A 25,906-nucleotide genomic window follows, 5' to 3' on the forward strand; every position below is an offset into this window, starting at 1 on the left:
TCGCGGAGTCCCGGAAAGCCCCGTTTTCAGCCAGGATGCGCACTTCTGCTTCGAGGAAAGCTAACGTTACAGTGTTAAAATCCCGCCGCGGCCGGATTTCACTAAAATGTCTCGCTCGCACAGTCCCAACATATGCGACCGTGCCAGTGTATTTTGCAGTCACCAAATCGGCATCATGGCCCGTTTGCCTGTACACAAACGCCGTTTTCACGACGCCCCAGGTAAATCTGAAAATGTATTTTCTGGTGTCCCGGCCACGGCCGATGGTGTAATGTGTGTATCCGTAATGCCCACGACTCAGTGCCCATTCATACACACAAGCACAGCCCTACACAACAGGGCTTGCACACATAAAATCGACTCTGTCGATTGTGCGTCACATGTAAGTTAGTGAACGTGCCCGCTTTTCAGTGCCCACAATCACTACACACTGTATGTCCCGTGGTTTCTGTAAAAACGAAACGAATGCACGGTCAGTCGGTTCTGATAGACAGTACTCTCTGTGCTACACGGTGTCCCGGCCACAGCCGATGATGTAATGTGTGTAACTGTATGCCCACGACCAGTGCCCATTCGTACACACAATACAGGGCTTGCACACATAAAATCGACTCTTTCGATTGTGCATCATATGTAGTGAGCGTGCCCGCTTTCAAGTGCCCACAATCACTACAAGCTACATGTCACACGTTTTCTATGAAACGAAACCGATGCACGGTCAGTCAGTTCTAATAGACAGTACTCCCCAGTGCTATAAATGTACCCGCGTTCACGCACCCACATTTATTCTCAAACATGCCGAGCCGTACGGGGCTCGCACCGCGCGCTCTCTCTCTCAGCTGAGAGAGCTGAGCGCGCGCGGGCTGCCCGCTCGATTAAGCGCGCCCCCGCATCACGCTGCAATGGCGCCCATGTTACAGCACACGACTGCTCTCGTGTCGCCGCCATTTCGCGACCAGAGCCCGGTTTTTCAACCCGTGCAAGCACAGCCCCGTACAACACAGGGTCTGCACACATAAAATCGACTCATGCCGATTGTGCTTTACATGTAGTGAGCGTGCCCACTGTCCAGTGCCCACAACCACTACACACTGCACGTTCCGCGTTTTCTGTAAAAACGAAACTAACGAACGGTCAGTCAGTACACAAACACAGTGTCCCCGGTGTTATAAATGTGCCCGCCACCAAGCGCCCACGTTTATTCACAATTATAACGAGCCCTACGGGGCTCGCCCCGCGCGCTCTCTCTCAACTCAGAGAGCCGAGCGCGCGCGGGATGCATACTGTGTTAAACATGCCCCCCGCCTCACACGCCACGGCGTCCATGTTACAGCACACGGTTGCTCTCGTGTCGCCGCCATTTCGCGACCAGGGCCCAGATTACATTCAACCCCTAGTCACACGTGCAGATGCATGGGAAAGACTTCCCGGGGTCTCAGAATGGGTGCTAGAGACTATAAAAAGAGGCTATTCGCTACAGTTTCATCGACGCCCTCCCCGTTTCACGGAGAAAGTCGAAACCACGGTAAAAACAGAAGTAGCACACCTACTTCGAGCCGAAATAGTGAAGCTATTGAGCAAAGGGGCCATAGAGCCTTTATCTCAAGCTCAAAGCGAAGGGGGTTGGTACAGCAGATATTTCCTGGTACCCAAGAAAGACGGGGGTCTCAGACCCATTTTGGATCTAAGACGTCTGAACAAAGCGCTAGCAAGGCGAAAGTTCAGAATGCTCACGACCAGAAAAATCCTCGCGCAGATTTGCCGAGGAGACTGGTTTATGGCGATAGATCTGAAAGACGCGTATTTTCACATACAAATTGCGTCACGTCACAGGCGATTTTTGAGATTCGCCTTCGAGGGCCGGGCATATCAGTACACAGTCCTGCCATTCGGCCTATCCCTAGCACCTCGTACATTTACAGTGTGCATGGACGCGGCGCTGGCACCCCTGAGACTCTGAGGCATTCGAATTCTGAACTATTTGGACGATTGGCTGATTCTGGCTCAATCGCCTTCAGAACTCGCTCACCACAAGACACTAATACTCGATCACCTCGAGTGCTTAGGTCTGAGAGTCAATTGGGAGAAAAGTTCACTGTTTCCCAGTCAAAGGGTCTCCTTTTTAGGACTGGATCTGAACTCGCTGTCTATGACAGCACAGCTGTCATCACAGCGCAGGCAGGACACCCTGCAAATGGCGAAATCCTTCTGCAGCGGCCATTTAGTGCCGCTCAAGAGATTTCAGAAAATGCTAGGCCTCATGGCCTCAACCTCAGCGGTACTGCAGCTGGGCCTGCTGCGCATGCGCCCACTGCAGTTCTGGTTGAAAGCGCGCGTACCGCGCCGAGCATGGTTGCACGGTCGTTATCGCCTCAAGGTCAATCAGGAATGCATTTCAGCCCTGACACCATGGAGAGCGTCAGACTGGTACCGGTCAGGTGTAAGCCTGGGGACTTCCTCGAGCCTGAAGGTGGTGTCCACGGACGCGTCCACCTCAGGCTGGGGAGCACTGCTCGACGGCAGACCGTTCTTTGGCCAGTGGCCAGAACGAGCCAAACTACCGCACATAAACTGCCTGGAAATGATGGCGGTGGACTTTGCGCTGAGGCGTTTTTGTCCCCGGATAAAAGGGCACCACGTCCTGGTCCGTTCGGACAACATGTCGGTAGTAGCCTACATAAACCGCCAGGGGGGCGTGAAATCCCGAAACCTATTCAGGTTAGCGGAACGCATACTGGTATGGGCCCAGCACAACCTGCGCTCGTTGAGAGCAATGCATGTGCCAGGCCACCTGAATGTAGGCCCAGACAGACTCTCACGGAACAATGTTCCGACGGGAGAGTGGTCTCTACACACACAGACAGTGCGTCTGCTGTGGAAAACGTTCGGCATAGCGGAAATAGACCTGTTTGCAAACCAGGAAAACGCTCACTGCCCAGAATTTTTTTCGAAGAGCACGAACGCGCTGGCCAGTGTCTGGCCCCGCCGTCCGCTCTATGTTTTTCCCCCTGTCTCACTCCTGCCTCAAGTGCTGGAGCGGATCAAGGAAAGCGGATGCTCGGTGCTACTAGTCGCTCCATACTGGACGAATCAACCCAGGTTCCCAGTTTTGATGCGACTGAAGAGTACTGCCCCGTGGCCGGTTCCAGTGAGGAGAGACCTCCTCTCGCAGGCCATGGCTCGATTTTGCATCCTCGCCCGGAGCTCTGGTCCCTACACGTATGGGCCATAAACGGGTACCCGCTAACCTCCCAAAGGGAGTGTTAGACACGATCGAACAGGCTAGGGCTCCGTCTACTAGACGGCTCTACGCTTCCAAATGGTCGGTGTTCTCTGGCTGGTGTTCAGACCAAGGTCTGTCACCGCTCCAGTGCGGGGAAACGGAGATTCTCTCCTTCCTCCAAGAACTGTTGGATAAGGGAAGAACCCCATCCACGCTCAAAGTCTATGTGGCTGCCATATCAGCGTTCGTTAATCCAACGCTTGGCCATTCACTGGGCAGAAACGACCTGGTGGTCCGTTTCCTTAGAGGAGCCAGGAGGTTAAACCCTCCAAGGCCTCCTTCAGTCCCCGTTTGGGACCTTTCTACAGTGTTGAACACTATGAAAGGGGCCCCTTTCGAGCCTATTCACTCAGTTGACATGAAACACCTGTCTTTCAAGACCGTGTTTCTTCTGGCTCTCGCTTCAGTGAAGCGTGTGGGGGATTTGCAAGCGCTCTCAGTTAGAGCTTCTTGTATGGAGTTCGGGCCAAACGACTCTGTAGTCGTGTTGAAACCGAAGCATGGGTACGTACCTAAGTCCCTCAACACACCGTTCAGGGCTCAGGTCATCTCCCTGTCGGCCCTGCCGGCCTCGGAGGACGGAAATAGCTCCCTTTGCCCGGTCAGGGCATTAAGAGCTTATGTGTCCCGCTCTGCTGTTTTTCGACAGACGGAGCAGCTCTTTGTTTCGTTCAGTGGGCGCTCTAAAGGGCGAGCCGCGACGAAACAGAGTCTATCTCGATGGGTAGTGGATGCCATTGCGCTAGCCTACGCATCTAGAGGTTTGGAATGCCCCCTGGGCATCAGAGCACATTCTACGAGAGGCATGGCCTCTTCGTGGGCTTGGTATAGTGGAATCTCGCTACAAGATATCTGTATGGCGGCAGGCTGGGCCTCCCCGTCTACATTTATACGGTTCTATAACCTAGAGGTTCCTGCGCTGCAGGCTAAACTGCTCTCGGTCTAGAAGACTATGTTTTAGTGTTCCTGCCCCGCGTTGCGGCCCAGGTCACTTCAATGTTTAAGCATCACTCACTGACATGGTGTCCCATGAGCATGCTATTACCCCTCATATATATATTTATATTAATCATATATATGTTATTATGCCCTTAGAGGCACTACTATAAAGGGATGATGCTATTTTAGCCGCTCTCCCTATACTTCTTGGGGTAGGCACTTGTATGCCAGGGCGCGCGCGCCCTTAGGTGTCTGTGTCGATCCAAGAGCACGCACGGCGTTTTACATGGGGTTCCCGTAGCGTTCTTTCGACGCAGTACGAGAGAACTCTACGTAAGAGAACGTACTCGGTTACTAACGTAACCTCGGTTCTCTCTAGGAGAGGGAACGAGTACTGCGTCTCATGCCGTGCGTGCCCACGCTGCGTCGCTTTCGTGACGAAAATCGGTGTGTTAGACAGCTATGCTCGTATTTATAGGCCTAGGCCACGCCTGTTTCGGCGGGAGATGACGCAGAATGGGCGCGAAGCGTCCTCATTGGTCAGCGTCTCTGGCCTCGCATAGGCTGTGCTTTTCTGGCGGAGCAGCCAATGGGTGAGCGATATTGCTCCGCCTAAGGTTGTATGCTACAGAAAAGCGTTTTACATGTTTACAAAATTAAGGATTAATTTTTAGGCTTCAATCTCGACAAAGAAATACTTTCCCGTAGCGTTCTTTCGACGCAGTACTCGTTCCCTCTCCTAGAGAGAACCGAGGTTACGTTAGTAACCGAGTACGTTTTTAACAATCATATGCTGGTAAAGGGTGAGACAACTGGCAAGAAACATGATTTTTGTCAAATCGCCATGGTTCGTGGGTCATAGCTTCCCAAACACTACAATAATTTTCAACTGCTGTGAAAATATTTAAGCGGGTGCAGGATCAACATCTCAGAACATTGTTGCCATCCAGTGTGGTTTAGTCATGCTATGCCATGCTTTCCAGTTACTAAAGGATAAGAAGGATACTTAAGTGGGATAACTACCTATTTCACCAGTAGGAAAAATAAGCTGGTGCATTCCTGGACCTGAAAAAGGCATTTGATCAGATTCCATATGAACTTATCTGGGAAGCGCTATGATCTCATGGCATCCCAGAGGTGTAAGTGGGAAAAGTTATAAAATCTTCAGTTTTTTAGTTAGCTATATATTTAAAAAAAAACACTAGAGAGGAGCTTATTTACTTAGAATGATGCATGTTTGAATAAATCTGTCAAGAAGACATTTACAAAACACAAGCACAACTTAGGCTGTCATTCATCTGTAAAACACTTTCTACCCATTTGTGGAAGCATTTCTAGCATCTTTCACTTTAGACGCACACAAATCCACAAATAGGTGGATTCCGCCTATTGTCTACTTACGCCATTCAGATAACAGCCATATTGCGCTGACTCTTAGCACACTCTTGCTCTTGGTCTAGCCCTGAAATAACTTTGCTCATTCATATGCTCAAATAGAAAGTATAGGGCCCATAAAATTGTTACAGTAAAAGATGTTTAAAATTTCAAATTCATTAGACCACTGTGTATCAAGGCAAGCCACAGTATTATTTTTTATGAGCTTTTGAAAATAACAGGGAAACAGCGGTTTACATCTCTGTTATGGGAACAAGGCGTTATGGAAGTGTCACGTTATTCAAGATAGAACAGAAAAGCATAGTAGCTGACTAATGAGTAACTGGATTCAACTTCGTGATAAACATGCAAGTTTGTGTAATAGATGAAATACTGTCACACAACAGCCAACAGCATTTCCCAGTTTGAATGATGGATATGAGCAGCTCCATGGATCTTAACGATCTATAGAGAACTACAAATAATATTTTAAACATTAAATAAATGTATTACAAAATCATTCACTTTGTGATGTGTAGGTTCTTTTTAAAGAAGTTCTCTCTTGGGCCATCCTAATTCTAATTTCATGATACAATAAAGTTTTATTGGACAGTGAGTGACACACCTAGTCAATTGTTAATTTTACATACAAAAGGACGGTTAAACTAAATCTTGATTTATATTGAAGTATTGTACATTCTTTAAGTTGTATGTATAACAGGACAGTTATTGAACACTGTTAATGTTAAATAAATCTGTTATTTGATTTTCAGTTAAATTTTTTTAATTTTGTTCAAAATATCGTGATACATATCGTATCGTGAACCCAGTATCGTGATACATATCGAATCGTGAGCTGAGTGTATTGTTACACCCCTATTTGACACTATCGACCACAACATTATTTTAAATAATAATAATAATAATTTTCAAGACACTCAAAGACGCTTTACAGTTATTGGTTTACGATAAAACAAACAAACAGAAACAAACAAAACATAGGTGCACGGACAAGCAGATGCAAAGAAGGAGATGTGGTGATGAAGAACTGGGAAAGTCTGTTAACGGGAAAAAGCAAGTTCAAAGAGGTGAGTTTTGAGAGCCTGTTTGAAGGAGGTTAAAGTTATTGACTGTTTGAGGTGGTCAGGGAGGGCATTCCAGAGGGTTGGTGCAGGAGCTGAGAAGGCTCTGTCACCCCAGGTCCGGCGCTTAGTCCTGATGGTCTTGAGTGTCAGCATCAACGGACCTGAGGCGGCGGGCATGAGTTTGGCGGGTTAGTAGGACAGAGAGGTATGGAGGGGCAAGGTTATTAAGTGCTTTGTATGTGAGGAGAAGTATTTTGAAGTTAATGCTGTGTTTGACTAGGACCCAGTGGAGGTTGTAGAGGACAGGGGTGATATGATCGCGGCGGCTGGAGGTGAGAAGGCGGGCAGCCGAGTTCTGGATATATTGAAGTTTATCGATTATTTTGTTTGGTAGTCCGTAAAGAATGCGGTTGCAATAGTCCAGTCTGGATGTGATGAGGGCATAGATGAGTGTTTCAGCTGCAGAGGTAGACAGAGAGGGACGGAGCCGTGCAATGTTGCGAAGGTGAAAGAAGGCAATTTTGGTGACATGGTTGACATGCTGTACAAAGGAGAGGGTAGGATCTAAGATGGTTCCAAGGTTGCGGATGCAGGTGGAGGTGGTGACATTGGAGCCATCAATGTTGAGGGGAAAGGTCTGGGCATGTCGGATGAGGGAGTTAGGACCAATTATAAGAATCTCTGATTTATTGCAGTTGAGTTGTAGAAAGTTTTCTTGCATCCATGATTTAATGTCAGTGAGGCAAGTTGTAAGGGTTGAGTGGGTGGAGGCTGTGATGGTCTTTGAGGAGAGATAGAGTTGGGTGTCATCAGCATAGCAGTGGAAGTGGAGGCCATGTTGGCGGAGGATCTGTGGGAGCATGTACAGGATGAAGAGGAGGGGACCAAGAACTGAACCCTGGGGGACACCATGAGTGACTGGTGTGGTAGAGGATGTGCAGTTGTTTATAGAGATATAATGGTGTCTGTCAGAAAGATAGGAGGTTAAAAGTAGTTTTTTATTAAGCCTAATAAATGTTTAAAATTTGGGGGGAAATCATTTTCATCGAGACATCAGTATTATATTAATATCAGTTATACTGGCCTTCATAAAAAGATGCCATTAACATACAGACGGTCGAGACTGAGAGAGCTACATGGAAAAATATGCACCAAACAAGTCACTTTGAAATGTAGCTGTTTTCATGAATACAAAAGTTGGGTGACCCTCCCCGTAGACTACAAAAAAGGTGGATGACCCTCCCCTCAACAAAGAATAAAAAGAGATGACCCTACCCTATTTTCCTCCGGTGGTCCATTCCATAAAAACCGAACGGTCCCTAATGTTCTCTGCACGCGCTTGTGAGTTTGAGTCACTCGCGCTGTGCCTTTGAAAAGCAAAACGCGTCAAACATTAGGCTTCATGTTTTTACTCTAATCTCATTTCATAACGTCTAAGGAATATATTTATATGTTATTATTATTTAATGCAGCCTTACAAGTATATCCCTACAAGGCACAACAATCCGGGGTGTTCATTACATTTATTAATTTTTTATCGCAATTTGTCGCAATGTCGTCGTTGCGTTATCACTTTTTATTCTGCGTTTAGACAAGCGTTATGGGGGGGGGGGATCTGCGTGATCTACGCATTTCTGCGCGCTTTGGCATTTTTTACACGCCGTTTACACTTATATTGATAATATTTTACGCGTGGCATCGATACATCGAATCATTAGACGTTTGATTGATGCATCGAGCCATATCGATGTATTGTTACACCCCTAATTGGGTATATGTCCTCAGTTGGGAAAACAATCCCACAAAGAGAATATTGGATTCTTGAAAGAAAGTGGAGTTTGATTTGGCTGTTTTTGTTTTGGTCACATCAGCAAGGAGTGAAAAAAAGACTTAGACATCCTAGACGTCTTGGTCTTAGACATCCCACTTTGCTGAATATCTTTCTCAAAGTAAAAAGGAACAGATACAACTCAGAAGAAATCAAAAATTGCAGTTGATGATGTTTTAGTGGTCTTACTGGGGCTGGTGATCATGATTGTAAACTCTGTGTCTGTACAGATAAAAGCCAAGAAAGGCAGCAAAAATGTCACTACTTATGCCTTTTTAGATAAAGGGATGTGTCAAATCACGTGATCAGGTGTGTAATCAGATCGCTGTGTTTCATACGGAGAGCTTTATGAGAAGACTCAACCTCACAGGAACCAAAGTGCGGATACTTCTACGAACTATGGGGCAAGAAAAATTTCTATCTGGAATGGAGGTAGCTGGCTTAAATGGAAACAAATTTTGTGAATTACATCGATTCTACATTGGGGGGGGGGGGGGGGGGGGGTATTGGATGTGAAAAGAAGGAAATGTTTTTTTTTTTCATAACACACTTCACTTTAATGTGTGTGAATTTCCCACACCGGGAGTAATTATTTGTTTGAATGTTCTATATTCTATGCAAAATGTTATATTAAAGAAAACATAGACAAAAAACATTTGTGTGTGTTGTAAAGTGGTTAGAAAAAATAAAATCGGAATCGGCTAAAATCGGTATCGGCAGGTCAAACTTGATGAAAAATCGGAAATCGGAATCGGCCTAGAAAATTGAAATCGGTGCATCTCTAGTGTTCATAAAGTGAATATACCTAGAGAAAGAGATCTTTAAAGATGGACCAATTTAAAGAGTGTTCATTTACCTGAGATTGAGGGAGGGATTGAGCTGCTGATAGGGACAAATGTTCCTAAAAAGTATTGGAACCATTGGAGTTAATCCGCAGTGTGAATGATGGACACAATCAGGACAATGTTGGGATGGACTGTAAATGGCCCACTCTTTGGAGACGGTGAGAACAAAATGGATTGTGCTCAGCCAGCAGTCACCATCAACAGAATTTCAGTTGTGAATTTGAAAGACTTATGGCAACAGCAGTTTAAAATGGACTTCCCAGAATGTAGCCAAGATGAACAAACTGGATACTCAAAAGATGATCTAAAATTCATGGATATGGTGACAAATTCTGTCAAACTTGTTGTTGGGCATTATGAGATTGGCTTACCTCTGAAAAAGAGTTCACATGTTGTGACTTTGACACCTCACCCCTCCACGACACCCTGAAGGACCTACCTTAGAGGTAAGATTTGAACCATTGGAGTGCGGTTCCCAAGATGCCCTTCATCTTTAGGATTGACAGAAGGATCTGGTGGTTAATTGTGTCAAAGGCAGCAGACAGATCAAGCAGGATGATAACTGAGGATTTGGACGCTGCTCTTGCCAGTCTCAGAGCTTCAATTTCTGAGAGCAGAGCAGTCTCAGTTGAGTGTCCGCTTTTGAAACCAGACTGATTGTTGTCCAAGAGGTTGTTCTGTGTAAGAAAGGAAGAGATCTGGTTGAAAACAACTTATTCAAGTGTCTTCGCGACGAATGGAAGAAGGGATACCAGTCTGTAATTTTCCAGGTGTGCTGGATTTAAAATGGGTTTCTTAAGCAGTGGGGTTACCCGAGCCTGCTTAACTGCTATGGGAAAGGTGCCAGTGTGAAGAGAGGTGTTTATGATGTGCGTGAGTGCGGGTACAACTGAGGCTAGAAGTAGGTTAGTGGGAATATAATCAAGCGGACAGGTAGTAGGGTGATAGAAAAGGAGGAGTTTGGAGACTTCTGCCTCTGAAAGCAAATGTGTGTGTAAGCTGGTAAAATGTGTGTGTCAGTTTGAGGATTGGTAAATTGGCCGCTGATGGTGGTTGTTTTATTTATGAAGAATGTGGCCAAATCGTCAGCTGTTAAGGTTGAAAAAGGAGGATGAGGGTTGAGAAGAGAGGAGAAAGTTTTGAAAAGTATGCGAGAGTCAGAAGAATTGTTAGTTTTGTTGCGATAGTAAGTCATTTTAGCAGCAGAAATATTAGCTGAGAAGGAAGAGAGGAGGGATTGATAAAGACCAAGGTCAGTAGGATCTTTCGATTTGTGCCACTTCCTCTCTGCACCCCTGAGTTTAGAACGATGTTCGCGGAGAGCATCAGATAACCAGGGGGCAGAGGGTGTGGCGCGGGCTGGCCTGGAAGAAAGGGGGCCGAAGTTGTCCAAGCAGGATGTTAATGTGGAGAAAAGAGTATCAGTTGCACTGCTAGTATCTAGTGTTGAGAGCTGATCAGGTGGAGGAACTGTGGATGAAACCAAAAGAGGATAGGCGAGAGGGTGAGATTGAGCGTAGCTTACGCCGAAAGGTGACCTTTGGAGGAGTGTGTGTTGTGTTCTGAGGCAGGTTGAGGCTGAGAGTGAGGAGGAAGTGATCTGAGGTGTGCAGTGGAGTGACCAGTGTATGGTCAGTGGAGCAGTAGCGCGTGTAAATAAGGTCCAATTGGTTACCTGATTTGTGAGTAGCTGCAGTAGATACTCGTTTGAGGTTGAATGAGGCAAGCAGAGTGTGGAAATCAGCAGCATGAGGTTTTTCTAGGTGGATGTTGAAGTCTCCAAGAACTATGAGAGGAGTACCATCCTCAGGGAAGGATGAGAGTAGCACATCAAGCTCCTCCAAGAAACTGCCAAGCTGACCTTGGGGACGATAGACAACTACAAAATGGATTTTAATAGGAATAGTGGTAGTAATTGAATGTGATTCAAATGAGCTGTTGTCACCCAGAGGTGGAAAAGGATAACATTTCCAATCGTTTGAGATGAGCAGACCAGTACCTCCACCCCTTCCGGTCAGGCGAGTGGTGTGTGAGAAAGTGAAGTTAGTGGAGAGGGTAGGTCTCAGTCAGGGCCAATAGGCTGAGACATGAATGACTAGAAATAGATGAAATGAAATCAGCTTTGTTTACAGCGGACTGGCAATTCCAGAGACCAATAGGAAAAGAGAGTAAAGTACTAGAAGACACCGGAAAGGTATGCAGGTTGTTAGGATTGTACTGCCTCCTACGTGTGACATTTGATTTACGTATGTTCGTAATAGTAGGGATTTGAAAACACAGTGTAAGAGAGATCACAAACAGAAAGATCAGTTGAAAAGTTGTGTAGAAGAGAAAGGAAACAACAAGAAGATAATACTCAAGTGTCTAGTCTGTGTCCTTGATCAGTGGAGTCGCACAGGTAGAGTCGCTGGTCTTTACACTCTTCGGTCTTCACACGATGAGGGCTTCACAAGAGGGCTGCCGCGACCGCTGCCACGGTGCACTAACCAATTATATACACGCCTAATACCTCGTTGTTGAATACAGCAGGCCACGCCCTACTACTCAGCAAAGCGAAACTCAAAAGTCACGACACAAACAAACGAGCTTTACCAGGGTAAACACAGTAAACAAAACAAAGTTTCCTAGCAACGAAGAACCACGCTAAAATCTAATGAGAAAAGTAAACACTCACAGACTGATGTTCTCTCCTGTTGCTCGACTGCTTCTTCTAACAAGTACTAGCAGATAGGCAGAATAAGTACTTTAACTGGCTTTGGCCATGCCCCCTACTACTTAGCAAAGCCAAACTCAAAAGTCACGACACACAAACAAACACGCTTTACCAGGGTAAACACAGTAAACAAAAAGTTTCCTAGCAACGAAGAACCGCGCTAAAATCTAATGAGAAAAGTAAACACTCACAGATTGATGTTCTCTCCTGTTGCTCGACTGCTTCTTCACATTCTTAAGAGCATTTTTCTTTTACCAATGAAGTGCTTTCAGGTTTAATCCATTACTTTTCTTCTAGGTTCCATTGAAAGAAAGCAGTGGCTTGGATTTGGAAATTTAAGAATCTTCTCTTGTCTTTTAGTCAAAAGAGGAAACAACTGAGACTTGCTTTTGCTCATTTGGATTTAAATGGACATCAAAGAATCTCTATGGAAAGAGAAATTGAGATTTTCAAAGGTCAACTTCAACAATATCACTTCTTAACAGAAGAACTAGAGACTGCTGAATTGGACATTATTAGACTTTCACAAGAAAATATATTTCCTGATGAGCTTGCTAGCCTAAAAAGAGGTGAAAGCGTAAAAAAAGTAGCCACATTTATGGACTTTGCCCTGTTCTTGAAGATTATTTGAGGGTTGGTGGACGATTAAGTAGGGCATCAATGCCTGAAGAATCCAAACATCCAGTCATTTTGGCCAAGAATTATCACATCTCAGATATCCTCCTGAGACATATACAGGAGGTAAGACATGGTGGTCGTAATCATATGTTGTCCGAATAATGACAGAAGTATTGGATTACTGGTGTAAGTACAGCAAAAAGAAGAGTATTGTACAAGTGCATCATCTGTCGCAGATTGAATGGGAGAGGTTAATTGGATCTGTGCGAAAAGTTCTGAATTATACCTTAAAGGTGCAGAATCTGGATGAAGGAGGCCGTTCTTTGCAAAGTAGAAGCTATTATCAATGGTCATCCAATCACCTTGGTATCCACAGACCTCGTGCACTTGGCTTGGACTTGGAAGAATTAACACCAACCCACCTGTTGCTTTTGAGGACTTCACCATCATTACCACCAGGAGAATTAAAAAAGGATGATGTTTATGCTCGTAAACGATTGAAACAAGTCCAGTACATGTCAGATTTGTCCTGGAAGAGATGGGATCAGGAGAACAAATAAAGAAAAGCCATCAAAAGTAGGGATGGGAACCGAGAACCGATTCTTCTTCAGAACCGGTGCCCAGTGAATCGATTCCTTGGAACCGTTAGCATGCCTGCGTATCGATTCCGCGTATTGGTTCCGCTCGTTGCAAATGTGTCATGACGTCACACACGCGCTGCGTTGTTTTGATTCAGAACGCGGCAAACATGGCAGAGGCAGAAGTTCGACGCAGAAGTATAATGAGGCATTTAACGGGACGCCATGTTGCTTTCCGACCAGCCATCGCTTGCCGTCTCACACACATTCACTCGCGCTCACTCACTCACACAAACGCACACATGTTCACTCACACACACGCGAGCGCACATACACTCACTCACTAGCGCTCACACGCTATCTCGCGCTCACGCACACACTCTCGCTCACTCATAAGCGCACATACATACTCTCTCGTGCTCACACATGCACTCTCTCGCGCTCACTCACTCACACACACAAACTATCTCGCGCTCACTCACACACACACACACACGCGCGCGCACACACTCACGCTCACTCACTCTCGCTCACTCACTAGCGCACACACTCTCGCTCACTCACTAGCGCACACACGTTTTGTTTCAGGTTGAATCCAAATGAGCACTGTTAATATTCCAAAAGGCACAAGCTCTTCCTTGACTGTTTTCAGTCTGTGTTTTTCGTTTTTATGGCACATAAATGGCAGTTTTTTTGTTTTTGTTTTTTTGTCTGGACCAATGAATGCGAAGGCACTAAGGCACTCTTCTTGATAATCTTTCAAGGCACACACTAGCGTGCCATGGCATACTGGTTGAGAAACACTGCGGCTATAGGTCCCTGGACTTTCCTTTGAGAAGTAGCTTACCTACTTTTAGGTTTGTTCTGAGGTCGCTACACATAATTTGTGTACATGTGCTCTGTGCTGTGTCTTCTGATCAGATATTAAAGCGAATTAATACAAACAAACAAATTTGTTCTTATTTCCTCACCCAGTGAGAATCGATAAGAGAATCGATAAGGAATCAGATCGATAAGCAATATCGATAATGGAATCGGAATCGTTAAATCCTTATCAATTCCCATCCCTAATCAAAAGTACTTTTACCTCACTAATGTTTTATTTTTGCATCATGTTACGTCTGCGTTATTTTGGTTGTGTTTTCTTTCCCCCCTTTCTTTTGTTTTGTGCTGTCCTTATTCTTAGGTCTCACGATTGCTTGGTCCTTGTGTCAATCATGATTAGTCAACGTGACGACATCCCCCTAAAGAACCAATTCGAACTCACCTTCTGGAAGTGACAAGAGGAAAAGAGGGGCGTGTTTTCTGTCGTTTGACTGGTGTCTTGTTGTTTGCTACTAGCCTCCTCGTTTGTTTTTCTTATTTTATTTCTCTAAGTTTGTATTGTTTGATTGTTTTGGTACGTGACTCTGCTGTTCATACATCGATCTTCCCAGACTCAGTGAGGAGGGATAGTTAGTCTGTCACGTGGCCTACATAATGCAACACGTTAGAGGTTGAGTTTGTTTATACACACCAGGTAAGGAGCGGGTGCTACCTCATGTATTTATGTTTTTTACTTTGTGTAGTTTAGTTGGTGATCCGTTGCCAAAGAATTGTTTATTTTCAAGTCTTATTTCTTTGTTAGTTTAGTAATATTAAAGGGGTTAAGTTAGTTTTTGTTATGTTTATTTATTTGCTTTAGCACCGCTCATTATCCCTTTCTCCTGTGTTCTGTGTTTTATCTTATTGCTTGTGTATATTCTGTAAATATTTCTATATTCACTTTGACACTGTAAAACAATTGGGTGTATTATTACTTTTGGCCTACTAAAAAAAAACGTTTAACCATATCTATCTCTGCCTGATTCATCTCACCACACACGTTTCTTTTTAGTTATTTTTCTAAATTTAACACTTATATGTTACTTACCCTATTAACCCTAGACCTCTTTAAAAGGAAGACGCAACACATCACAAGTGTCTCTGTCTTAGTCTCTCAGCGGCTTTTATGCACTTGCATTAACAGTAACTGTACATATAAAAGCAGTATTAGCAGTAGCTGCACTACTGAGGGAAAAAAAGACCTGCCGCGGGTAATTAAAACTGCCCAGAGAATCATTGGTGCACCTCTTCCAAGCCTTGAGGACATCTATTCCAGTAGGCTGCAGAGAAGAGCAGCTAGCATAAGGGCGGATCCTACAACCCTGGCTATACCCTGTTTGATACCCTACCCTCAGGCCGGCTCAGGGTCATGAGGGCGCGGACAAACCGCATGAGAAACAGTTTTTTTCCAAGGGCCATAAATGAGCTGCTGAAAGGTTGAAAGACTAATTAAATCTGGACTTGAATCATACATGTGTGTTTTAAATGTATTGTTTTAAATATTTTATTATTTTATTATATATTTATCTATTAACTGTTGTTGACAGTGTCACTTTTTATCCCTTGGGCTGCTAACTGAATGATTGATGTCATCTTAATTTCGTTGTGTAGAGATATGCAATGACAATAAAAAAAACGATCTATCTATTATATAACACAACATAATTACAACACAGTGAATAATGTACATGCGAATTAAGTTGTATGAGTATGCCTAAAAAAGCATACATCTGTATTCAGATTTCAGAAGAATCATTTTGACATTTGTAATACAAATGTTGAGGTGTCTCGTCCATCAGCTGATCTGAAATTCGCAACTGTCATGAAGATTAATGTAACTTTTAATAAGCAGTGGGAGTTCCCGACGTTAAACAAAAACTATTTAAATGTTTGGGAAGTTTGCATTGTAAGAATGTACAGGGATACTTCAGATATAAAAACGCTGACTCGATAGGTAATTTTTACTCATTAAAACCAGATGATTTCCTATTAACTTAACCAAATGTGAGGGAATACTGGGGAATACCACTATGGCACAGGGTGGCTCCATGCTAGCCTGGCTAACGCCAGACCCAATTCTCGTTGAGACTTGGGTCTGGGAACCAGATGTATATTTTCTCGTATTTGAGGCGTGGTTTACGAATGCCCAGCGCCGTTTATTGGGTGCTAAGAATGTCTATCAAATGTGCCTGTACGTAGCTCATAGCCAATCGTTTCCATTATACCAGATGACGTATGTAGAGCGACAGAAATTAGACAAGGAAGAAGACGATGGGTCTTTCTTTTTTCAAAATAAACTTGCGTTCTAAACTACTTAGAACAATATCTAAGGCTGCATCAAAAGGTAGCTTCGCGTCTGCTGCCATGTTGAATCCATAGATATAAACAAACTGCTTAGTTGTGTCGCATAGATGTCGTCATCGTCTTTTTTTACTTTGTAGCATTTTTCAGGCGTTTTGGTTCCTTTGCACACCACGCTGATTGCTCTGGTCCGAATCAGTTGATGAAACTCATAATTCACAGCGCAGCGGACTACGGCAGCTGGTTTAGCCCACAAATGCTCAGTTCTTTGGCAGTTGGGTCTGTTCGAGGTCGAATCACGTTCTCACCACAAACGAACCGCTCTAGAGTTCGTTTGAAAGCGTACTTGTTTGGTCCGCTTTTGGTGCGCACCCGTGTGCGATTGCTGCATTCACACCTGCCCAAACGAACCGCACCAAGTGGGACAACGAACCCTAGTGCAATTCAACCGAACTAAACGAGGCAAGTGTGAAAGCACCCTTAGACATTTTTATTTTAGTTTAAAAGCTTTTCTTTTCAGAAATATAATAACAATAGAGTTATAATTTGATTAATAGCTAGATAATAAATATTAGAGGTTAGTACACTGGTGCATCTCATCTATTATATAGTGAATCTGTACTATTAGTAACACTGCCATTTGTATGGTCAACCTGACCTCAGTGGCTCCTTTGAAGCCTGTTGTTGCAGCTGCAGAGATTTCTCCGTTTTAGGTTTTCTTCCTCTGCGCTTTAGTAATGGAATCGGTCCACCTAAATAAGAACAAAGACACACCACATCCATATTTATAGATGTGTTGTTTCACTAAACAAAAGAAACAGCCAAAGATTTTGAAAGGGCAATCTACACCTGCTGATAGTACATCTAAACCAGGAGCGCATGAAGTGGGGCTTGAGTTTTCTGTATCAGAGTCCTGTTCAGCTTCAATCTGTGGAAACCAAATCAAATTTTTTTTTTCATTCTATGGCCATGAGACCTAATCACAAGCACCATCAGCAAAGTACTGAATGATTACCTTTCTCTTTCTTCCTCTTTTGGCTTTGGCAGAGACATTCATGGTATCTTTCTGTGATGAGTTCTGGAAACCACAAAAAAATATAAAATATCTGCATTGTCAATCCACTGATTTTATACTTAAAGGGGACCCATTATGCAAAATTCACTTTTACATGGTATTTGAGTGTGTGAGGGGGGATTTATATTTCACAGTTGGGCCGAAGGTGGGGGAGGGGGAGTGGTGTTAGATTGTTATAGATTTCCATGAAATAGTTTCACAAGTTACGTGTCACCAACAGCCTACACGTCCCAGCATAAAAGCTCCAGACAAATTATTTGTTATAAAAGCATCTACATCCACAAACCACTGTTGAAGGTTGTATCAGCGATTTCAGGCCCAAAAATAAATGATCACATTCATCTAATCTTTCCTAACGATCCGCTAGCTGCCCTCCCCATAAGCAGGTCGTCAAAAAAATGTGTCTCTGTAGGCAGCCTAGGCTCTGAGATCTGCACACAAAATAATTGGTTTCACCAACCACTCAAAACCAAAATAAATAGTGTTCAACCAATCACCGACAGGGGCTGGGTGTTGTGAGGTTTTGCGCTCGCGCACGGCTGCACGCGAAGTCGGAGCTGAAGAAGAAGCCAGCATCTATCAATGAACAAGAGAAACTGAACATGGTTGAGTAAATCCCCAAGAGAAGGAGGAGGAGGGCGAGGGGAATACCATCGTGTTTATTTCAAGACACGGCTTCTTCTTCAGCTCCGACTTCGTGTGCAGCCGTGCACGAGTGCAAAACCTCACAACACCCAGCCCCTCTGTCGGTATTTGATTTACTAAAAATACCGACAGAGTATTTTATTTTTTATTTACTAAAATAAACACTATTTATTTTGGTTTTGAGTGGTTGGTGAAACCAATTGTTTTTGTGTGCAGATCTCAGAGCCTAGGCTGCCTACAGGATCGCGTTTTTTTGACGGCCTGCTTATCCAGCTAGCGGATCGTTAGGAAAGATTAGATGAATGTGATCATATATTTTTGGGCCTAAAATCGCTGATACAACCTTTAATTTTAACAGAAAAGCGTACTAATTTGGCATGTTGGCTAATACAAATAATCCTGTGTTTGCACCAGGCTCGGTTCCAGAATCAAATTAAAGAAGGTGTTTCTGAAATGAGGGTATTTTTGTTTCGTCTTTTGCTTTATGGTTATCACAGGGTATCTGTAGGTTTCTGAGAGTTAGATTTAAGACTTTTTAAGACCTTTTTAATACCATGCAGAATTAAATTTAAGACCAATTTCATATCAACAAATTTGCAAACAGAAAAACAATACCACTAATTACGATCATTAACACACATTGTTTATTGACATTGAAAGCGTGAAAGAACAATACATTGCAAAACATAGTGAAAAGACTGACTAATCATTAGACAGAACATTGACAGCCTACAAAGATTTCAAAAAAACTGCACAGCAGTAACATGAGGGATGTACACTGCATGCCAATAACCTGGACATTGGGTTTTTACTGTATAGATCTCAGTTATTTGCCCTTTGTATCCAACTCGGTCTCAATTTGCTGTAATTCATTTGTTTTTTCTTAATATCACTTCCTCAGTGTGTTGGATTTTGTAATGAGTTGTGCCATCAAGGTGCCAGCTTTTCCCTCAGCTTCTTCTGCAAGCTGGTCAGCATCCTTCTGCAGGCTCGTAGATACCTGGACCAGGATTCTCTTCTTTTTTTTCAGGTCCTCGATGTCGTCTTCCAAAGCTTTGTGCTTCTGTGCCTGGACATCAGAGATTTTCATATTTTTCTGCTGATCAAGGTGCATTCTGTATCTTGATCTAGCAGATGCAGCAGAGGCCAGTAACTCCTTTTAGATAGGGACATGGAGGAGCCCCCCACAGATGCTGACATAATCGCATATTAGTCGATGACTGACCATTGTCTCCTTGCATATTGCAGGTCTCCACTTCTTTGTTAATGGAGAATCCTCTCTCCACTGTTGGGACAGGAAAAGCAGTTTCTTGCAAAAGCTCCATAACTCCATGCAGGAATATGTCTAGCCTGGTTTCTGTTGGTTGGTATGAGAATAAACTCTCATTTTCAACAGATTAAAAAATCATTGAACTGCTGGATTATAACATCACCTGCAGAAAACAACAAAATCATATTAATTTAATTATTAAAAAAGGTATGCATATAAATGAATACATAATATTTACACAAGCCATTTTTTTACATTTAAAAGCATATTTCATGACTTGATTTAATACACTTTGATAGAACTGAACTATTCTTTCCTACCAGCAGAGACACCTCCTGACAACTGTTGGGCTTGCAAAAACCTCTGCACCAGTTTTGTCATATTGCTCTTGCACCAGTCAGGGTCAGACATCATCATGCCGGGGTCCAAACAGGCCACCTGCCTCACTACAGGATACTTTAATGGGCTCTTTTCCTGTACTTTCTGGATGATGGTACACATCACCTTGACACAGTCTTTCCTAAACTCCAGGGCTGTGAGTTCACCTATCTTTTTCTGTTTCTGAAGTTCCTGATGGGAGGATGTAAACAACCTATTATAACCTATTATAAAATCAAGCTTTCAGCTGAATCCATCAAAATTACAATTTTATATGTGAAAGAATACCTTTTCCAAACGGAGCCAAACGTTGTTCGGATGTCTGTTGGTGTAGAAACCGCGGTACTTGAAGCTGATGCAGATGCTGGAGTAAGGCATGGAGCAGTGCTCTGTGGTACTGAGGAGGGCGCAACGGAACAAAACTGAGACATATCTGGTGTTTTTCCGACAGGTTTCCGCAGCCGCTTTGTGTTTTTCGCACTGCATAAGGGTCTCCAAAGCTGTGATCCCCATTGTTCTGAGTCTTAAAACTTTCTTGCAGAATATACACCTGACTTCGAAAGCATTGCCATAAACTGGTCTTATCCACGGCGCAAAATTAGGGTTATGTAACCAGTTTTCATTATATTTACGCTTCCCCATGGTTAAAGCGAAACGTTTTCGCCATTTGCTAATATCCAGTCCACGCACCTAGCAAACCCCCTGCGAACTTGTAATTTGTTCGTTGGTTCCGCTTATTTTGTTCTGCGTGTAAATATGACATATTACATCATTTTAAAACGAAAATAAAATATTTTTTATGGTGTAGGTCTGATTGGATTTTTAAGACCTTGAAACGCGGATTTAAGACATTTTAATTCTAATTAAGGCCTTATTTTTACATTATGGAATTTAAGACTTTTTAAGGACCCGTGGACACCCTGTATCACTGTTAATCATCGCAATTTCAAGAGTGAATTGCACATTTATAAGCGGATGGGCCTATGTATTGAAGCATGTACATGGCCGCTTGTAAAGCATGGAAAACAAACGTTTTATTCAAATTCTGACTATATTAAAATAATTATTATATCGCCTAGTCAGGGTGCAAAGAGCTCTACCTTTATAATCATTAACTGTCACTCATTTATCACGATCTCACAAAGTTCTGTTATATTACACAATTAATCTATTATTTACATAATGTCTACACTTTGTTAGAGGATTTGAGAGAGTGCTCTGTAAATCATAAGAATCGCAAAACTCAGCGCTAGACAAAAACTCAAGCGGTGAGTGGATTCTAACTTAAACACCTGCCATTGCGTTCAAGAAATCATTGGCTAAATTGCTCACCACTGCAAAAACAGGTTGTAAATGGAATAATTCGTCATTCTCCGTAATGCAAACACACATTGTATAATTTACCAACTTACACGCTAGTTTCAAATCAGTCTCCCTCGGTCCGGGCCTGCAGTGTATACACAACCACCCTATAATGATAAAAATCCACCCACTCCTTTTTTTAATCCCATAAATCATAAGCAGTGTCTCAGAACAAGCCGTTTGCAGATTCTGTACAAAGCGATGTCACTTTGTACAGGCCCCACCTATGACTGCTGACGGACTTGGCCTTGACCCTGCCCTGAGCGAGTTGTACACTGTCTGCCATTTTCTCCAGGCCGGAGCAGCTGTAGCGACAAGAATGTCTCGTAAGTACTTCAGGTGTTTTGTTGTTAGATGTACTGTAAGAGTGAGAATAATAGTCTTCATGTACTCCCGACATCAGAGCTGCTGAAGATACAGTGGATTAGTTTTATTTTTGAAGGGAATGCGCCCCCATATACCTAAATTTGTTTATATCTGTGCAAATTATTTCATCATGAAATCATCATGCAAAGGGACAATACAAAACACAGGATGGATTAGTACCAACTGTCCGTGATCCAGCTTACAGTCTCCAGATCGATACTGGTCACGGCAGCAAGCGTGCACTTTATTACAGTTTTTCGAAGTGGTTTTACAGATATAAAGTTTACCAGTTTATTTAGCACCCCCCGAACAGGCATAAGGTCTGTATATATTTGTTTACTGTTAATTGTAACAAGTGTTTATGTGTAATTCGCTGTGTATGTTGAATATAATGCAGGGGATAGAGAGAGTTTATGGATAAGATTTTAATTAGCACTTGTACTCTTGTTTTATTCAGCTCTTACAATGATTTTCTGGAGTGAAACAGACGCTTCATCTTTTGTGTGAAGTACAATAAACGTCATAGAACTAGTAAAGTTAAGTCAAGGGGGAGCAGCTCATTTGCATTTATAAAGGGACACACAAAGGTTGCTCACCCCCCAAAAATTACAATTTTAACATGCTATAAAAATGGGTTATTTTGAGCTAAATCTTTACATTCACACTCTGGGGACATCAGAGACTTATATTACATCTTGTACAAAGGGGTATAATAAGTTGTTTCACCACATAAAAACAGCAGCCTAAATGTACACTCAAGTATTTGTTTATTGATGTTGCATTGATTGAAATACTGAATGTTTATTTCTAAAGTATTGCCAATACAATTTAAACTCTATATTATAGACTTGTCAAACTGTTTAGTTTAAAAAACTATAGATTTATCTCCTCAAAATAAACAGCTATTATTACATTAATAACACATCAAATAAATATGCTACTTTACAATTTAGTGGATGCCATTTATTGGTAGGCCCAATACTGCAGAACCAATAACTGTTAAGTTGAAAGTGTGAATATAGGTAAAACTATTTGTCAAACTGATTTTGGGCTTTCTTTACTACCGATATGTGTAGAGTTTAAATCTCACAAGAGAGCATACGATTTTAAACACAATTTAAAAAAATTATATTAATTTACAAAAAGGTAAAAAAAAACAAAAAACTTAACCTTCCAAAGCATCAGGGTCGCCGCCACGAGGGGGCCCCGGGGGCCTGGCCCGACCACCTATGTCACTGTGCCCCCTCACCTCTGGTCAGCACACCACCCTGCCTCGGAACACGATTTCAGCCGCTGAGACTCAGCAACAGGCACTCTACCACTGTTACGCTGCACGCTATTCCTGACATATTATAATTAACTATACATATGTGTGTGTGTGTGTGTGTGTGTGTGTGTGTGTGTGTGTGTGTGTGTGTGTGTGTGTGTGTGTGTGTGTGTGTGTGTGTGTGTGTGTGTGTGTTTTTCATTTTTTTTACTATTTTGTAAATTAATTTCGTTTTACCATGATTAAATCAGCTTTGCAACTTTGCATTTGCACTCGCGACAGGCACTTAAACTTAACACCGCTATGTGTGAGAACTCATTTTCTGTTCTCAAGCACGTTTTCACGGACAACGGACAAGCAATGAACCACACCCGTACCCGTTTCACACATACTCTGTTTGCAGTGCGTATATGGAGCAGCACACAGTATCTATACGACGAATGTAATTTCTCGTGCCATTTATGCGGCAAAAATAGTTTTTACGTGCATATGATACGCACTTTATGGCGTGTAATACGCACGCACTACCCACCCCTAATCCTACCCAAGGGTTTTCAGTGCGTAGCATATGCATGCAAAAAACATTTTTGAAATGAGAAATGACATTCGTGGAATAGATACGCACTTTCATGAGATCGTGTTGCATAAGGCTGCATTTGTAGTGTGCAACTGATCCGCGCTATACCACAAACACATTTACTCACTATTTGTATTTAAATACAGAAGTTATCAACATCTTTTATTTTTAAGTTGTGTCAGCATTGGTTATTAACGGTTCGTGCATTAACGGTTCGTGAAGCAGAAGCGCAAATGAGTAGCGCAGTTTCGTTCCGCTTTCATCACGTTTGCCATTTGATGTTGGGAAACGTTGTGGTGTTCACGCCAGCACGACTGCTAACTACATTTTGGTCTGCAGGAAAAATGGTCCAACAATACGTTCGGTTTGTAATGCATACTGAACCGAAAGCCTCGTACCAAACGATTCAATACGAATACATGTATCGTTATACCCCTACAAAAGAGCTGATAAAAATAAGCTGTTATGTAGGTCCTTTGCCATAGCTGTGCACATGGCAACCTGCATTAGAGTCATTTCGAAGTTCAGTCTTATTTGTTCATTAATCATGTCATCGGCGACAAAGTCGATATCGACTCGACTTAAATCACATAAATGTCGACTTAAAAAACCTGATTCAACCCCTAGTTCACAGTAATTTACTGGTAATATTCTGGAAAAGGCAGCATGTGATTTATCCTGCCACCTTTTCACGATTGCAAACTATCTCTTTTGCATATGAAACATCCCACCAGAGAGCCTCTGTACCTCAACCAAACTATAAGAGAACATACTTCATCTTTCAGATGTCCCTGATCAGAAATCTCCATGTCCCCACCATCATCATCCTTCTCTTCCTCCTCCTCCTCCTCCTCGCTAGCCACCTGCATGATGTCAAACACACAGGGCCCCACCACGCAGGAGATTAACATGCCAGTTTGTGTCATTGAGAGCCCAGTCCACATATGAGGGACTTACAGGATCAGAGACACAATTTTGTAAAGAAATGGACATAGACACATACTTGAGATGACTTTCTCCTTTTCTCATCATCTCCCTCTTGATTGCTGCTTAATTCCTTAACAGAACTTGCTCCAGCGGTCATTATCTGCACAAGGGTTTTGAGAATAAACCATTTATTAACCATTTTCAATACAACAAAGATTATTGTGCACAAATATGGAGTGAAAACAGTATCAAAACATCTAACAAATTTGTGCAATGCAATCCACAAATGCATCCAAAAGATCCACACACTGCACTCGAGATCCACACTCACACAAAGCAGTGCATAAATGCAGACAGTAAATCCCACACACTACAATCAGAAATGGACGCCATCACAATGCAAATATATAAATATAATTTGTTCACAATTTGTTCTATAAATAGTGCATATAGCTTAAATTTTTACACACAAAAATGTTGAGTTGTTTGCATTGGTATTCTGCTTTAAAAGGATAGTTCACCCAAAAATGAAAATTAGCCCATGATTTACTCACCCTGAAGCCATCCTAGGTGTATATGACAATCTTCTTTCAGACGAATACAATTGGAGTTATATTAAAAATTGTCTTGGTTCTTCCAAGCTTGATAATGGGAGTGAATGGCTGTCTATCTTTTGAAGTCGATCAAAGCGCATCTATTCATGATTAAAGTGCTCCACGGATCTGCGGGGGTTAATAAAGGCCTTCTGAAGTGAAGTGATGCTTTCGTGTAAGAAAAATATCCATATTTAAAACTTTATCGACTAAAATAACTAGCTTCCGGCAGACGCCGTACGCATCGATTTACGCCAAAAGATTGTCGTCATTACGTTGTGCGTCAAGTTCAAGTAGGGGTGGGCGATATGGCAAAAATATCATATCACAATTTTATTCAGGAAAATCACGATTCACGATTTTATCACGATTCTCAATAGTTTTACTATTTTGCAAGTGACTGAGCCTTACAGCCAAACTAATTTCCCTATTTTAAAAACAAAGCCTTAAAAAATAACAAAATATGAAATAAAAAAAGAATGGCAGACAATTAGGCCAAAGTGGCGCAAAAAAAATAGGCTACACAAACATAATATACAAATGAAATAAACAGTGCTTTATTTTTTCAGCTACAGTAGGTGTATTTAACAGTGGCATTCAAGAAAGAAATTAAATTAACAAATATAAAAATAAACACCACATAGACATCACTGTATAAATTATACATTGATTCTTATTATAGCTACTATTAAAGTTCTCAGTCAAGAGCAGTGAGTGATTTTCTCTTTGTTTTGTTGTTTTATTGACATTAAAGGATTAGTGTCCCCCAAATCATCATTATTTCTTCTCTCAAGTTGTTTTAAACCTGAATAAGTTTCTTTCTTCTGTTGAAAATAAAAGTTATTTTGAAGAATGTGTAACCAAACAGTTGCTGGTCCCCAGTGACTTCTATAGTATATTTTTTCCCAAGCAACTGTTTGGATAGCCACATTCGTCAAAATAGTTTATAATTTTTTTTCAGCACAAGAAAGAAATTAATACAGGTTTGGAACAACATTAGAGTGAGTAAATAATGACA

At 42.5% G+C, this 25,906-nt stretch overlaps 1 protein-coding gene across 4 annotated transcripts in view; it reads right to left on the minus strand.

Annotated features, from left to right (window-relative positions):
• Positions 1 to 25,906, minus strand: part of psip1a (PC4 and SFRS1 interacting protein 1a) — a 148,743-nt gene that overhangs the window by 15,027 nt on the left and 107,810 nt on the right. For all 4 annotated transcript variants that reach the window (XM_079615994.1, XM_079615992.1, XM_079615993.1 and 1 more), the window contains exons 5-9: positions 24,372 to 24,455; positions 24,142 to 24,231; positions 17,444 to 17,506; positions 17,278 to 17,356; positions 17,087 to 17,180 (exon numbers count right to left, since the gene is read on the minus strand). In XM_079615994.1, the coding sequence (XP_079472120.1) occupies positions 17,087 to 17,180; positions 17,278 to 17,356; positions 17,444 to 17,506; positions 24,142 to 24,231; positions 24,372 to 24,455 (410 nt within the window). The remainder of the gene's footprint in view (positions 1 to 17,086; positions 17,181 to 17,277; positions 17,357 to 17,443; positions 17,507 to 24,141; positions 24,232 to 24,371; positions 24,456 to 25,906) is intronic.

Source organism: Phoxinus phoxinus (genome assembly GCF_949152265.1).
Source record: "Phoxinus phoxinus genome assembly, chromosome: 6".
Lineage (NCBI taxonomy): Eukaryota > Metazoa > Chordata > Actinopteri > Cypriniformes > Leuciscidae > Phoxinus > Phoxinus phoxinus.